This window comes from Oncorhynchus masou, chromosome 18, assembly GCF_036934945.1.
Source record: "Oncorhynchus masou masou isolate Uvic2021 chromosome 18, UVic_Omas_1.1, whole genome shotgun sequence".
NCBI classification, from domain to species: Eukaryota; Metazoa; Chordata; class Actinopteri; order Salmoniformes; family Salmonidae; genus Oncorhynchus; species Oncorhynchus masou.
In genome coordinates this window covers 39,320,882-39,337,463 of record NC_088229.1, presented here as the reverse complement: position 1 = coordinate 39,337,463, position 16,582 = coordinate 39,320,882, and the positions used below count along the sequence as shown (strand labels likewise).

At 45.2% G+C, this 16,582-nt stretch overlaps 1 protein-coding gene and 1 long non-coding RNA gene across 2 annotated transcripts in view; both read left to right on the top strand.

Annotated features, from left to right (window-relative positions):
- The window catches only part of LOC135504564 (protein bassoon-like), a 228,213-nt gene extending 217,939 nt beyond the window's left edge, over positions 1–10,274 (top strand). Inside the window, 5 exon segments of the mRNA XM_064923270.1 lie at positions 75–910; positions 2,228–2,336; positions 9,649–9,780; positions 9,929–9,984; positions 10,203–10,274. Coding sequence (XP_064779342.1) covers positions 75–910; positions 2,228–2,336; positions 9,649–9,780; positions 9,929–9,969 — 1,118 coding nt within the window. The 3' untranslated portion in view covers positions 9,970–9,984; positions 10,203–10,274.
- Positions 10,275–10,293: 19 nt separating this feature from the next.
- LOC135504563 (uncharacterized) lies at positions 10,294–16,067 on the top strand. Its single transcript, XR_010450143.1, has 3 exons — positions 10,294–10,345; positions 10,610–10,694; positions 14,886–16,067. It is a non-coding gene; the product is annotated as an uncharacterized LOC135504563 (long non-coding RNA).
- Positions 16,068–16,582: the final 515 nt, after the last annotated feature.

Below are 16,582 nucleotides of genomic sequence, written 5' to 3'. Positions count from 1 at the left end.
CATGGCCTCAGTCTGCATGCCTCTGTCGCCGTCAGACTTGGAGATTGACTGTGATCTACTCTTGGTTTCCAAAGCCTACCATCTTGGCCAGGAAGAGACGGACTGGTTTGAGAAGCCCAGGGACCTGCGCTCTAGCTCCCGCCACTATGGCAGTGGTGGCCACTCCTCGTCCGGCCGTAGCCGCCACGTCAAGCACACCTACCACGACTATGAAGAGCCCCCAGAGGAGGACCTGTGGCCCCAGGACGAGTATGGCCACAGCCGCCAATCTTCCACCTCGCGAGACCATCGCCACCACGGCAGCACCAGCTCTGGGAGACACTCCGCCTCGTCCCGCCACTCGGACGAACCGCGCACCTCACGCTCCTCCAAGGGCCACCCCAAAGACCCGTCCATGCGCCACGACTCCCGCCAGATGTCCTCGTCAGGGAAGAGGGGTGACCCGCGCTCCCAGGGGGGGTATCACTCATCGGACTACTCCAGGGACCCGTCGGGCCACCACCACAGCCAGGGCCGCTCCTCCAAGTCCTCATCGTCGCACGATGGGCGGACTTCCTCCAGGAAGCAGCAAGAACTCCAGGGTCACCCTCCTTCCTCCTCCAGGGGCCAGGGCAGCTCTGGCCGTGTGCCAGGATCCGCCGGTGGGCCCCCGGGCTCTAGGGGACAGGGTCCTACCTCCCAGCAGGACGGGCTGCAGCAAGGCCAACGCACCCAGCTGCAGCAGCAGCCCCAGACCTTGGCGGCACGACAGACAGGCACCACCCCTGCAGGCCCCACTCCTGGGGGCCAGCAGCCTCTGGGCCTGGCCCAAGCCCAGCAGGGTCTACAGGCCAAGCCTGGTCAGCTTGGTCCTGGTCAAGCCGGTCGCCAGCCACAGGCAGGAGGCCCACTGGGGCAACTGCCACCATCTGCGGTGAGTACAGGATTGTGACATAGTGCATTGCAAGTGTGGTTATAAACAATCAGTGACTCTGGATTGAAAGTGTCATGATTATTCAAATCTACCATCTACATGAGAATCACTGTAAATGTGTGTAGAGTATTATTTCACGCTTTGAGGCGGCTTTAGAGGTCTTTGGTGGCATCTCTCCCTCTCATCTCTTTCTTGCCTCTTTTTCGTCTCCCTCCTCCTTTTCCTCTCTCCTCCACCTCCCCCCTCTCTCATTCTCTCTCCATCCCCCTCTCTACCTCCTCTCCCTCTGTCTCTCTGATAAGGCCTAGCACATCATTGTGAGAAGAGGTTTTATTTAAATGTGTGTGAAATCCTGTTGGCAGACCTTATCTGGTCTTGTGATTAGCACTGTGGCTGTAGATAGTGGCAGTGTAACAGCCTCTGTCTAGTCCCACAGATGGAGGAGAGAGATTCATCCCCCAAAATGTCTTCCACTGCAAATCATCCCCCTCTTCCCGTTACCGTTTGTTTTCTTATGTCTCTGAATACATCAACATGTTTATAATATTCAGAAATATACAACATGCAAAAGATTTTTGGCTGTGTGTTGTGTTTTGCATCTAATCCTGTACTCTAGGCCATAGAGAACCTGAATTATAGAAATTATAGGATCTCTGTGCTGTAGTCTATACTGATAACGTAAAATGAAATATTCCATATTGTGTATGATCATCATTCTTTTGTGCAGACTGAGATATGGTTCTGAAAGGAGGTTCTATGCTCCAAATAGAAATACAGTTGTTAGAGAATCATATACATCCAATCACATTCATCCCGTACCACATTCAATTGAACTGTCATGGCGCCTGTTCTCTCTGAAAGGACCGATGAGTGATTAAACATCATTTATTCAAAATGCTAATTGAGGGTTGAAATGAATGGAATGTATCCGTTTGCCGGGTAAAGTGAATGCTGTGTTGTTATTTGGCAAACGTCCACAATGCTAAGCGAATTGTGTTATATTTGTTCCATTAACCCCTTACAGAGATCATATTCCCAGTTTGTAAATCTAGATGCACGCTTAGATGCACGGCTGGTTGGTTTGCAGGGAGGAAGCATGAAACTGGTTCCAGCCCAATGATCTCTGGCATTGATAATACTCATTCTGTATCATTCTGTCTTTCAAATGAAGTTTTGGCATGTTATTTTACAGTAGGTGGTTAACATGATATGAATCCCATTTTTCAGCGCATCAGAACAAAATGAGCCATGTACAGTCAGTTTGCCACGTTTAACCGTGTTCCTCGTCTCTTTGTCTCTGTCTCACTCTTCCAGCAAGCACCTGTCGCAAACACACCCCCTGTGACTGCCATAGGGGCCAAAGCTGTTATAGGAGGGGCAGCCCAACCTGCAAAAACACCTCAACCCCCACTCACAGGAATAGGTAAACACCCCTGTATGCACTCAAACTGCTCCTGCTCTACCCACTGAACATTTCACTGGGAATGATTAGTACACTTGTTCTCTCCTACACTCTAAAACATTCTGGGTTGTTGGGATGAGCCAACTGCTGGGTTGAAGGCATTGGGTCACTGAGTTGACCCAGCCGCACGCCGAATAGACCACGATTCCTGAAAATAAGGGACTACTTTTCAAAAAAAGACCCAGCTGCTGCGTCAACCCAGCATGAAAGTGAATAAAAACCCAACTGATGGTTGAATTAACCAATGTTCGGGTATAACCCGACTGGCTGGGTCAAAATAACCCAGCCTGTGTTCTTTCCATTATTCACCCAGCACTGGGATCCCAAATAACCCAAATTGGATTGTTTTTAACCAAGCATTTGTTTTGAGTGTAGGCATACATTAGTCAATCTCCCACAGACAAAACAGACAGACCAACAGGAAGACAGACAGATGTACGCACGCACACACACACACACACACACACACACACACACACACACACACACACACACACACACACACACACACACACACACACACACACACACACACACACACACACACACACACACACACACAGAGAGAGAGAAAGAGAGTGTTACGTAATCAGGTATCACGGGTGTCCTGTTTAATCCCAGGCATTAATTCTGAGAAGGCTTTGGAGGGTTGATGGATATCCCTAACTTTGGAAACACAGGGGGAAAGTTCATTTCAACGTCAAGTTTCATTTGTCACATTCCCAAGTATAGAGAAATGCTTAACTTGCAAACCCTCCCCAACAGTGCAGTGTTCAATATCAAAATTGTGTAACACATTTTTTTTTCACTAAAAAAATAAGAAATATGAGAGGAAGCTATTTCCAGGGTCAGTGTCAGTACCAAATGTACAGTCGTGGCCAAAAGTACAGTCGTGGCCTCAGTTTGTATGATGGCAATTTGCATATACTCCAGAATGTTATGAAGAGTGATCATATGAATTGCCATTAATTGCAAAGTCCATCTTTGCAATGCAAATGAACTGAATCCCCCAAAAACATTTCCACTGCATTTCAACCCTGCCACAAAAGGATTAGCTGACCTCATGTCAGTGATTCTCTCATTAACACAAGTCTGAGTGTTGACGAGGACAAGGCTGGAGATCACTCTGTCATGCTGATTGACTGGAAGCTTCAAAAGGAGGGTGGTGCTTGGTATCATTGTTCTTCCTCTGTCAACCATGGTCACGTGCAAGAAAACACGTGCCGTCATCACTGCTTTGCACAAAAAGGGCTTCACAGGCAAGGATATTGCTGCCAGTAAGATTGCACCTGAATCAACCATTTATCAGATCATCAAGAACGTCAAGGAGAGTGGTTCAACTGTTGTGAAGAAGGCTTCAGGGCGCCCAAGAAAGTCCAGCAAGCGCCAGGACCGTCTCCTAAAGTTGATTCAGCTGCGGGATCGGGGCACCACCAGTATAGAGCTTGCTCAGGAATGGCAGCAGACAGGTGTGAGTGCATCTGCACGCAAGACTTTTGGAGGATGGCCTGGTGTCAAGAAGGGCAGCAAATAATTCACTTCTCTCCAGGAAAAACATCAGGGACAGACTGATATTCTGCAAAAGGTACAGGGATTGGACTGCTGAGGACTGGGTTAAAGTCATTTTCTCTGATGAATCCCCTTTCTGATTGTTTGGGTCATCCGGATAAAAAGCTTGTCCGGAGAAGACAAGGTGAGCGCTACCATCAGTCCTGTGTCATGCCAACAGTAAAGCATCCTGAGACCATTCATGTGTGGGGTTGCTTCTCAGCCAAGGGAGTGGGCTCACTCACAAATATGCCTAAGAACACAGCCATGAATAAAGAATGGTTCCAACACATCCTCCGAAGCAAATTCTCCCAACCATCCAGGAACAGTTTGGTGACGAACAATGCCTTTTCAAGCATGATGGAGCACCTTGTCATAAGGCAAAAGTGATAACTAAGTTGCTCGGGGAACAGAACATCGATATTTTGGGTCCATGGCCAGGAAACTCCCCAGACCTTAATCCCATTGAGAACTTCTGGTCAATCCTCAAGAAGCGGGTGGACAAACAAAAACCCACAAATTCTGACAAACTCCAAGCATTGATTATGCAAGAAGGGGCTGCCGTCAGTCGGGATGTGGCCCAGAAGTTAATTGACAGCATGCCAGGGCGGATTGCAGAGGTCTTGAAAAAGAAGGGTCAACACTGCAATTATTGACTCTTTGCATCAACTTCATGTAATTGTCAATAAAAACCTTTGGCATGTATGAAATGCTTGTAATTATACTTCAGTATTCCATAGTAACATCTGACAAAAATATCTAAAGACACTGAAGCAGCAAACTTTGTGGAAATTAATATTTGTGTCATTCTCAAAACTTTTGGCCACGACTGTACAATGTGCAGGGATACTGGAGCATTAGAGGTAGATATGAACATGTCAGCAGGGATTAGGAGAAAGCGACTGGTAGCAGGCTGAATAATAATAATAATAATACTAAACAGTATGGCAGCAGCATAAGTGGTGGATGGGTGGGTGTGTGCAAGGTGGTGAGTGTCTGTACTGTGTGAATACTGCCTTCAGAAAGAATTCACACCCTTTGAATTTTTCCAAATGTTGTTGTGTTACTAGGTGGGGTTTAAATGGATTTAATTGTCTTTTTTTGTCAATGAATTGGAAGAAAAATTCTAACATTTGTAAAAAAAACATTAGAAAACTTAAATACTAATATATCTTGATGACATAAGTATTCAGCCCCCTGAATTAATAAATGTTTGAATCACCTTTGGCAGCAATTACCGTAATTGAGTCTTTTTGAGTAAGTCTCTAAGACAAATTTACACGTGGGCGGTTTTATTTGGCAATAATTTTGGACATAAAAGACTGTAAAAACAACAGGAAATCAGCTCCAAGTGATTTCAATTCTAGAAATCTTTTCCCGGGTATCCCCTCTCACGTATAATATAGAGAGAGAAACAGCCGAAGTTGGAAATTTACTTAGGTTGGAGTCAATAAAACTCGTTTTTCAACCACTTCACAAATTTCTTGTTAACAAACTATAGTGTTGGCAAGTCGGCTGGGACATCCTCTTTGTGCATGACACAAGTAATTTTCCAACAATTGTTTACAGACAGATTATTTCACTTATAATTCACTGTATCACAATTCTAGTGGGTCAGAAGTTTCCTTACACTAAATTGACTGTGCCTATAAACAGCTCAGAAAATTCCAGAAAATGATGTCATGGCTTTAGAAGCTTCTGATAGGCTAATTGACATAATTTGAGTCAATTGGAGGTGTACCGGTGGATGCATTTCAAGGCCTACCTTCAAACTCAGTGCCTCTTTGCTTGACATCATGGAAAAATCAAAAGAAATCAGCCAAGATCTCAGGAAAAAATTGTAGACCTCCACAAGTCTGGTTCATCCTTGGGAGCAATTTCCAAACGCCTGAAGGTACCACGTTCATCTGTACAAACAATAGTCCGCAAGTATAAACATCATGGGACCACGCAGCCGTCATACCGCTCAGGAAGGAGACACGTTCTGTCTCCTAGAGATGAACATACTTTGGTGCGAAAAGTGCAAATCAATCCCAGAACAACAGCAAAGGACCCTGTGAAGATGCTGGAGGAAACAGGTACAAAAGTATCTATATCCACAGTAAAATGAGTCCTATATCGACATAACTTGAAAGGCCGCTCAGCAAGGAAGAAGCCACTGCTCCAAAACAGCCATAAAAAAGCCATTCTACGGTTTGCAACTATACATGGGGACAAAGATCGTACTTTCTGGATGAATGTCCTCTGGTCTGATGAAACAAAAATGGAACTGTTTGGCCATAATCACCATCAATATGTTTGGAGGAAAAAGGGGGATGCTTGCAAGCCGAAGAACACCATCCCAACAGCATCTTGTTGTGGGGGTGCTTCGTTGCAGGAGGGACTGGTGCACTTCACAAAATAGATGGCATCATGAGGACGGATAATTATTTGGATATATTGAAGCAGCATATCAAGACATCAGTCAGGAAGTTAAAGCTTGGTCGCAAATGGGTCTCCCAAATGAACAATGACCCCAAGCATACTTCCAAAGTTGTGGCAAAATGACTTAAGGACAACAAAGTCAAGGTATTGGAGTAGCCATCACAAAGCCCTGACCTCAATTCTATAGAAAATTTGTGGGCAGAACTGAAAGAGCGTGTGCGAGCAAGGAGGCCTACAAACCTGACTCAGTTACACCAGCTCTGTCAGGAGGATGGGCTAAAATTCACCCAACTTAGGTGTATGTATGTATGTAATCTTCCAACTTCAACTGTACATGTAATCATACACAAATGTAAGCAAGGTTTTAAATGATTTTCTTTAAGGCAAATATTATATCTATTCTGGCTTCTTGCGGTTAATTTGCCATTTTCAAGGACTTTTTTTGTTTAAAAAATTGTTTAATAATAATTCTCCCCAATTTTAACTCCCCAACGGGCTCAGCAGGCAAAGGTCAAGTCATGCGTCCTACGAAACATGACCCGCCAAACCGCTCTTCTTAACACCTGCCCGCTTAACCCGGAAGCCAGCCACCAATGTGTTGGAGGAAACACCGTTCACCTGACGACCGTGGTCAGCCTGTAGGCGCACGGCCCGCCACAAGGAGTCACTAGGGTACGATGAGCCAAGTAAAGCCCCCCCGGCCAAAACCTCACCTAACCCAGACGACGCTAGGCCAACTGTGCGCCGCCCTATGGGACTCCCGATCACGGCCGGTTGTGATACAGCCCAGGATCGAGCCCGGTTCTGTAGAAACGCCTCTAGCATTGCGATGCAGGGCCTTAGACCGCTGCTCCACTCGGGAGGCCCCATTTTCAAGTCTTGCCATAGATTGTCAAGCCGTTTTAAGTCAAAACTGCAACTAGGCCACTCAGAATCATTCGATGTTGTCTTGATAAGCAACTCCAATGTATATTGTGTTTTAGGTTATTATCCTGCTGAAAGATGAATTGGTCTCCCAGTGTCTGTTGGAAAGCAGACTGAACCAGGTTTGCCTGTGCTTAGCTCTTTTCTGTTTCTTTTTATCCTAAGAAAAACTCCTTCAAGACTTTTGGAAAAGCATTCCAGGTGAAGCTGGTTGAGAGAATGCCAAGAGCGTGCAAAGCTGTCATCAAGGCAAAGGGTGGCTTCTTTGAACAATCTGTTTAACACTTTTTTTGTTGTTAATTTTTTGGTTACTACATGATTCCATGTGTGTTATTTGATGTCTTCACTATTATTCTACAATGTAGAAAATAGGCAAAATAAAGAAAAACCCTTGAATGAGTAGGTGTCCAAACTTTTGACTGGTACTGTACATTGTAAACAGGGCTGAAAAGGGACTGGTGGCAGGAATATATAAATACTTGTGGTAAAATACTAATGATAATATATACATGTAAAAGGAAATAATAGTGACCAGTAGTAGGATAAATAGATAGATATTAATGGTAATAGAAGAGGCTACTAGCGGTGGTAATAAATCAAATCAATAATCATTTTAGCAGCAGCTTAGATGTGAGTGAGAGCAGTAGTTGTTAGCTATTTATTAACAGTCTTGTGGCCAGGGGATAGAAACTGTTTAGGAGTCTGTTTATCTGAGCCTTGATTCACCGGTACCGCCTGCTGGATGGGAGCATGGAGAACAGTCCATGTCTCGGGTGGCTGAAGTCTTTGACATTTGTTTGGGCCTTTTTTCAGAAATGCTGGCATGTATGTCCTGGATGGCTGGGAACTCACCCCCAGTGGGCCGCCCGCACCACCCTCTGTAGGGCCTTCAGGTTGAGAGTGGTGCAGTCGCCACACGATACTGTGATACAACCAGTCAGGATGCTCTCGGTGGTGCAGTTGTAAAAGTTCATAAGGATCTTTAGGGACCATGCTAAATCATTTCAGCCATTTTCGTGTCACGGTTCAATTGTGTCTGTGTTGACATGCTCTAGTCCAGTGGTTCCCAAACGTTTTATAGTCCCGTACCCATTCAAACATTCAACCTCCAGCTGCATGCCCCCTTTAGCACCAGGGTCAGCGCACTCTCAAATGCTGTGTTTTGCCATCATTGTAAGCTTGCCACACACATACACACACACATTTATTAAACACAAGAATGAGTGTGGGTTTTTGTCACAGCCCGGCTCGTGGGAAGTGACAAAGAGCTCTTATAGGACCAGGAAACAAATTATAACATAATAATAATCAATCATTTTGCTCTTTATTTAACCATCTTACATTTTAAACCTTATTTGTGAATTCGAAAATTGTGAATAACCCACCACAGGTTGATGAGAAGGATGTGCTTGAAAGGATGCACATAACTCTGTAATGTCGCTGCCCATATCATTGCATAGTGCTGAATATACACGAGAGTTCAGGGGCCTTGATTTAACAAAGTTAACCATTTTCACCGTAGTGTCCAAAACGTCTTTCAAGCTGTCAGTCATTACCTTGGCAGCAAGAGCCTCTCTGTGGATGATGCAGTGTACCCAAGTGACGTCAGGAGCAACTGCTTGCACGGGCATTACTACTCCACTATGTCTCCCTGTCATGGGTTTTGCGCCATCAGTACAGATACCAATATGAGCAGCAGCTAATTTTGGCTACATATGGCCTGTTAGTGGAGTTCCCGCGAGAGAGTAACGGTTAATGTGATTGGATGTTAATTATTTGACGAGGCTACCTGTATTTGACATTGTGTTGTTATTTCGCTGAACACTCGATGGTTGAATGTTATTTTTGGCCGTGAAACGATGCTACTCAGGCGAGAAAAAAACCTCACCCAAATGTATAGATTTGTTGGAAAATATAAACGGATTGTTCGATTCTTAAAAAAAAAAATTGAAATGTGAATCACATTTTTATTTGGCGTACCCCCGACGGCATTGCGCGTACCCCTGGGAGAATACCTGCTATAGTCTATACAGTCCCATCACCTCGCTAACAGTTGCATAGACAGTTCTGTGGAAATAGAGACCCGGGTCAGAAACAGTCTGTAAAGCACAAATTGGGTATCAGATTTATGTCAAAAGCTGGTGTGGTCATCTCCAGATAAATGCAATGGCTTCAGACTGTTGTGATAGTGTGCACAAAACCGGAGTATGGCATCAACTGGATTAAAAAGAAAGTATTTGAATTGAAAAGTACACCAAACAAGGTGTATACTAATCAGGATTCAACTATATTTTAAGATTCTTTCTCATACTGTAGATACATTTTCAGAGAATCAGTTTCTAATCATCATCCATCCCCCCCCCCCTTCTCCCTGCAGGCTCCAAGGCCGCCCCTAGACCCAGTGGCATCGGGAGCGCGGCAACAGGTCATCCAGGGATGGAGGGGGATAGTCTCCTCTCTAAGGTCCTACCAGGAAACCCTGCAGAGGCAGCAGGAAAACTAGGAGAAGGTGATATGCTGGATCTCAGACTCGTTTTTACTCTCTCTCTCTGTGGAACTTTCATGTTATTCCATCAACGTCACCTTTACGGTGCATTCTCCTTGCTACAATATGCCTAATCTCTCTCTCTCCCTCCCTCCCTCCCTCCCTCCAACAGCTATCTCCGGTTTCGGCAAGAAGTTCACCTCGTTGTGGTGAGGTGTTGAGATGATGGTAAGTGTTCGCCTGCGTTACCAAGTAAAAAGACTATTGATTCTAACTTTGTGTGGGTGGTTCCGCCTTTCCCCCGGACCACTTTGTGCACATTGTTTTGTAGGCGCTGTGTGCAGGTTTGAGTGTCTCTCCTGTGTTCCGAACAAGGCTTTTAGAACATGATGACAGCTCACCCCAGTAAGTGACAAGTGGGAGTCTGACGGATCGTGTGATTTCAGGTGTCTGTAAATGTTATGGAGGACGTTGTGAGGCTTTGTACCAGAAAAACCTAGGAAGACCCCTGCTTTGTTTTACTATGAGAGAGAGAGAGAGGGAGGGAGGGAAAGATATAGCCATCGATAGAGGAAATCTGAGCTCACTGGTGAGTACAAAATCTCTATTCCCTGTCTAAAACTTCCTCATTTTCAGAATATTACATAAAAAAACAACTTTGTAAAGTATTTATTTTCCAAAGAGACCTGATGGCTTTATTGTAGTGTAGTAACATAAATGACACTGAACTTATTAGTAAGTAGTACATACAGTATTGTGTATATTTCAAGTTGCAGATTAGCGAACCTTACATGATCATGATCAATCAGCTCAAGATTGATTGTTTTTTTCCCACCCTCATTCCGCCAATGAGGACAGGAATCAATGGATGCTGCGTGTCCCAGGCCTGAGCCCACGATTGCAGAGAAACAATGCTGCTTTCTCTGGCAGGCCAGACAGTAAGTAGTGCACACAGACTTATCGAGCACAACTAAGATTAGAAAAAGTAGGATGGTGGGCACCTCTTAGTGATACACTAATGACACAAGAATCATCACAAAACAATCATCATTATTTACTAATATAGTTAATTATGCAGTGATGGTGTGGGAAATATTTAGTTCACATCCAAGGTAGATTCTAGATTCTTTCATCTCTTAATATGTTGCAGTCAAGTCACTCCTGCTATTGTTTACATATAGTAGGTCTATACTGTTTACTGCAAAACAGCACTGCACCTTGCGCTAACCTTTTCATGAACCCTGACCCTTGACCCATGGGCTCTCTGTCAGCCTCTGCATGAGTGCACTGTAACAGCCATATTACTCTAACAGCCATACACTGGCATTGACAGTGTGATTCTCTAGGGCCAACCGCAGGTCACGTTTCAATGGGCAACCAGGGCTATAGAAGAGTCTGCCGAATGGCGTTCGATGTCCAAATGTATGTGACACAACCTTCATGAAGAGTTTTGATCTTACCTCCGAGGGTTAATATAAGGCACATCGAAAGACTCAATGAGATAGCATGAAATCCAGGGCAAATTCTACCTACACCTGTCTGTGGCATTGTGTCATTCGTTTTGGCAGTGTTAGCACTATTTTGTTATCTTCTACCTCTTCTACCAGTTTCTAGAGAGAATGGAACATCCCATATTTGATTACAGTAGTTTGTAACTGAACAGCAGAGTATCTTGTGGTTCAACTGCAGTCCCTTTATATCACAAAGCATCGGGAGACAAAGAGTTAAAGAAAAACTCCACTCAAAATCGATCGTTTGGTATTTTCTTCATTAGTCCACTGTTGATACATCCCCAAAATGTTTTGCATGTCAGCAATCAAGCGCAGCACAAGATATTGGACTCTCAAGAAGCAAAATGTCACTTTCATGAAGCAAATGGTCACAAAAATGTTTAGTGGATTTTTCCTTTAAACAAAACACTCTACACTCAAGCAAGTATAGTTTGGGTATTGTTACTTTCTGGCTCGCCCGCTGTTTTTAATAATGCATCAGTGAATTAGATGAAGGGGGTTATCCGGTTATGAACAACACTCATCATATTCACAGAGAACAGAGCACGCTCTCTGACTATGGAAAGGCTCTTTGGCCGGAAACAGTATCCGTGGATGGATATGAGATTGAGTGACGTGGTAATGTGTGCCAGGAGATTGTGTATCCATCCACCTCCGCCCGGGACCCCTTATTTTCCACTCCCCCACCCCACAGCATACACTGTATACTTCTCAACTCCTCACTGTTCATCCGCTACAAGTACAGATGGCTCTGGTTTACCTTTGTTTGCTAAAGTAACCATTCTTTACCTTCCGCTCTCTCTCTACCAACTCTTCTCTCTGCCTCCTCCTCTTCTCTCTACCTCCTCCTCTTCTCTCTACCAACTCTTCTCTCTGCCTCCTCCTCATCTCTCTACCTCCTCCTCATCTCTCTACCAACTCTTCTCTCTGCCTCCTCCTCATCTCTCTACCTCCTCCTCTTCTCTCTACCAACTCTTCTCTCTGCCTCCTCCTCATCTCTCTACCTCCTCCTCATCTCTCTACCAACTCTTCTCTCTGCCTCCTCCTCATCTCTCTACCTCCTCATCTCTCTACCTCCTCCTCTTCTCTCTACCAACTCTTCTCTCTGCCTCCTCCTCATCTCTCTACCTCCTCCTCATCTCTCTACCAACTCTTCTCTCTGCCTCCTCCTCATCTCTCTACCTCCTCATCTCTCTACCTCCTCCTCATCTCTCAACCTCCTCCTCATCTCTCTACCTCCTCCTCACCTCTCTACCTCCTCCTCATCTCTCTACCTCCTCATCATCTCTCTACCTCCTCCTCTTCTCTCTACCTCCTCCTCTTCTCTCTGCCTCCTCCTCATCTCTCTACCTCCTCCTCATCTCTCTACCTCCTCCTCACCTCTCTACCTCCTCCTCTTCTCTCTGCCTCCTCCTCATCTCTCTACCTCCTCCTCATCTCTCTACCAACTCTTCTCTCTGCCTCCTCCTCTTCTCTCTACCTCCTCCCCTTCTCTCTACCTCCTCCTCTTCTCTCTACCTCCTCCTCTTCTCTCTACCTCCTCCTCATCTCTCTACCTCCTCCTCTTCTCTCTGCCTCCTCCTCATCTCTCTACCTCCTCCTCACCTCTCTACCTCCTCCTCTTCTCTCTACCTCCTCCTCATCTCTCTACCTCCTCCTCACCTCTCTACCTCCTCCTCTTCTCTCTACCTCCTCCTCATCTCTCTACCTCCTCCTCATCTTTCTACCTCCTCCTCATCTCTCTACCTCCTCCTCTTCTCTCTACCTCCTCCTCATCTCTCTACCTCCTCCTCTTCTCTCTACCTCCTCCTCTTCTCTCTACCTCCTCCTCTTCACTCTACCTCCTCCTCTTCCCCCATGGTGCGTAATAGATTTCATATCGCGCAGTAGTAATGTATGATGGCTTGGCTACGTTGAAAATGACAAACCAGCATTGTCATATGACCTCTCCAGAGTAATTAACTAGGCCCAAGAATAAAGCTGTGGAACCAAGGCAAGCAGCGTTGGAGGAGCAAACGGAATAACCAACAGCGTTAGTTTATATTATAGCATCATTGCCTTTGTGACAGAAGAGAGCCTCCCTGATTGTTTTTGAATTGTGTTGTGAAATTGTGACATCGGAGCCCTGCTCTCCCATGGTGCCCGTGGAGGTCAGGCCTTTTAGGGACACTGGGATGTAAATGTAATGAATACGGCTAGCAACTAACTGTTCCACACAATACGTTTCGATGTGATATCTAAACTTACTGTAACGTGACACCTGAACAGACCCCTCATGCTTAACATAGCATAATTGAAGATAGCATTACCGTGTGGATCACCTGGCATCTACTGAGACTCGCAGGAAGGAAGGAATATCACGCACATCAAATTGTGCAGGAACACACAGACATTTTAGGAATTGACCACTACGCTCACAGAGGCTTCCTTCTACCACAGTGGGGCAGCAGTGCATAGAATATGAGATAGAAAGTGAGAGAGAGAGACCATGTTACAGTACATTACATCATAACAACCCAATGAACCCAATATAAAAAACCCTAGTGTTGAGAACTGGAACTTTGGTTTTGAATGGCTGTCCCCATTGGGGTCCTGTTAGACAAGCTCAAGGAGAACGCCTTAACAGGCTTTACCGTAGCTTCCCCTAGTGTATCTGATTAACTCGCCTTCGTTTAGCACAACACCCAGTCACATCTCCTTAAACACATACTCCCACTGGCTTATGTTGAACATCATGCTACATGAAACACAACTACAGCACCCATAATGCTCTGTAATCATATACGGCTGTCATCTCAGTGGAGACGTTCCCGGGAAGCGACCCCAACGTCTCCTTAAATAATACATTTAAGGGTGGTTGATTTCCTTCTGGAGAAGATGATTTTGAGGCCCGCGTGTGACTGATGCATTATCCGCCAACGACATACAGTAAGTCCGTCGGGTTCGGCTGTCAGAAATGGCAGTGTGCTGCCTGAGACAGAGCCTCATGCTGTATCTGTAGTGCAAGGTGTTGCAGCCAACCGCGCCGTGATGACTAACCACCTCATGTGACCACAGCCCCAGTCTGTCTCTCTCAGCATTAGCGTTCTCGTGTACAGATATTGGTGCCGCTGATGGAATGAATGGAGCCTCATATGCACAGTGGAACGTCTTGTGTTTCGAGCTGTCTGTGAAATGGACTTTTCTGCTGTGTTCATGTCCGATTCAGTGAGAGAGAGCCTACATGTAGGCTGCCATGCCCTTACAGTCACAATATTCGATGGATGGTTGTTACTGTTAATATTTTGTTAAATGTGTTTTACTGAGGATAAACTGAGTGTAATGTAATAGAGAGGTAGTATAACATTACATAACCTGCACAGACCTCAGCACAGTGTACAGATCAGTCCTGTTTTTCTTCTGCTCTTCTGCCATCTAGTGTCGAATCATGGGATTTCACTCTGTTCTAATCATATGCTCAACTCTGCAGATAATGAGAGGGTTCATTTAGAACGCTTATTTCCACAGAATGATGTAATTAAGTTGTTCATTGGAGATCCATTTAATGTATTTACTGTTTCATTCAGGTAAGATACTCATAGGATACCAGTCACCTGACTTTGTGTTCACGTTCTCCAGATCGTTTTGAGGCCACCAGGCTGCAATGCCCACAGCCAAAGAACCAGGCCCCTGACACCCTGGGACCCCCAGAACACCCTAGGGCTGTGGTCTGCACTGAGGTCACAAGTCCCGAGGACCCTTCCAGAGAGTGGCTAGCTGGATAGAGAGCCTGTTCCCCCTGGTCTCTGCCTCTGTCCGGGTTTTCAGCACCAACTCGCAAACAGCCATTATCCTTTGGGGAATGGGCTCTGTACTAAGGAATACTCCATCCAGCTGCTCTGTAAGAGGATGGGAGGGAGCCACAATACTGTGACACCCCAGCACACTGATGATGCTGTCCTCTAGTCCAGTGGTTCCCAACCTTTTTTCGGGTAACTGAATTTTGATCTGAATCTACCCCTGAAGTACCCCCTCATGTGCATTTTACCAGTCGGCCTACTATCTCATGAGTCTTCTCAAGTACCCCCCCTGTTGATAGGCCAAATATTCCCAGGAGTCCTAGTACCCCTGGTTGGGAACCACTGCTCTAGTCTGTGGGCTGTTGTGCTGCTGCCTGCTGGGGGCGGAATACATCCCAGGGGGCGTGGCCATGGTGGCAGGTTAGGATCCTTGATTCCGTACACCTGTGCTCAGACACACTCTCCTTTCATCTCCGAAATAAAGAAAAGAAAACTGAAGCGCTTCGTAGGTTTTTCTGGTACTAAATACTTCCTGTTTCATTTGGATGCTGATAACAATTTAGGGAAGAAGAAGAAGAAGAAAGAGAAAAAAAAACATAATAAGGATGACTAGCATGACGACTCCACGGTTTGTTCTGGTTTTATCTTTACATTCCAGAATGAAAGAAGGCACCGTTTTTTTTATGCTGACTCATTCTTTTTTTTTTATGTGTCTAAGAAGTGTATAGTGGATTTAGGATTTTGAATGCATGGAACTTTATATCCAAGACCTTACACTGTTCACCATTTCAATCACAGAGGCCATAAGACACTGGTTAATAATAAAACTCATTTTAAAAAAACTCCAAAAGAAGACAAGGTGGACATAACACTGAATCTGGCTACAGAATGGGAGAATCACCATTCGGGAGGTTTTGGTTGCACCATGAGAGCCGAATGTGGCTAGTTTTTTTTTTTTTTTTGCCATTGCCGAGCCATTAATTAGAAAATAAAAAACATCCCCGGAACGTTTGGGTTAACCTTCCCACAATGTCTGGAATCGTAGTGTTTCTGAACCTTCCCACAACGTTTGGGATCGGAGTGTTTCTGAACCTTCCCACAACGTTTGGGATCGTAGTGTTTCTGAACCTTCCCACAACGTTTGGGATCGTAGTGTTTCTGAACCTTCCCACAACGTTTGGGATCGGAGTGTTTCTGAACCTTCCCACAACGTTTGGGATCGGAGTGTTTCTGAACCTTCCCACAACGTTTGGGATCGGAGTGTTTCTGAACCTTCCCACAACGTTTGGGATCGGAGTGTTTCTGAACCTTCCCACAACGTTTGGGATCGGAGTGTTTCTGAACCTTCCCACAACGTTTGGGATCGGAGTGTTTCTGAACCTTCCCACAACGTTTGGGATCGTAGTGTTTCTGAACCTTCCCACAATGTTTGGGATCGGAGTGTTTCTGAACCTTCCCACAACGTTTGGGATCGGAGTGTTTCTGAACCTTCCCACAACGTTTGGATCTCTGGTGTTTTTTTTTTTTTTAGTTTGT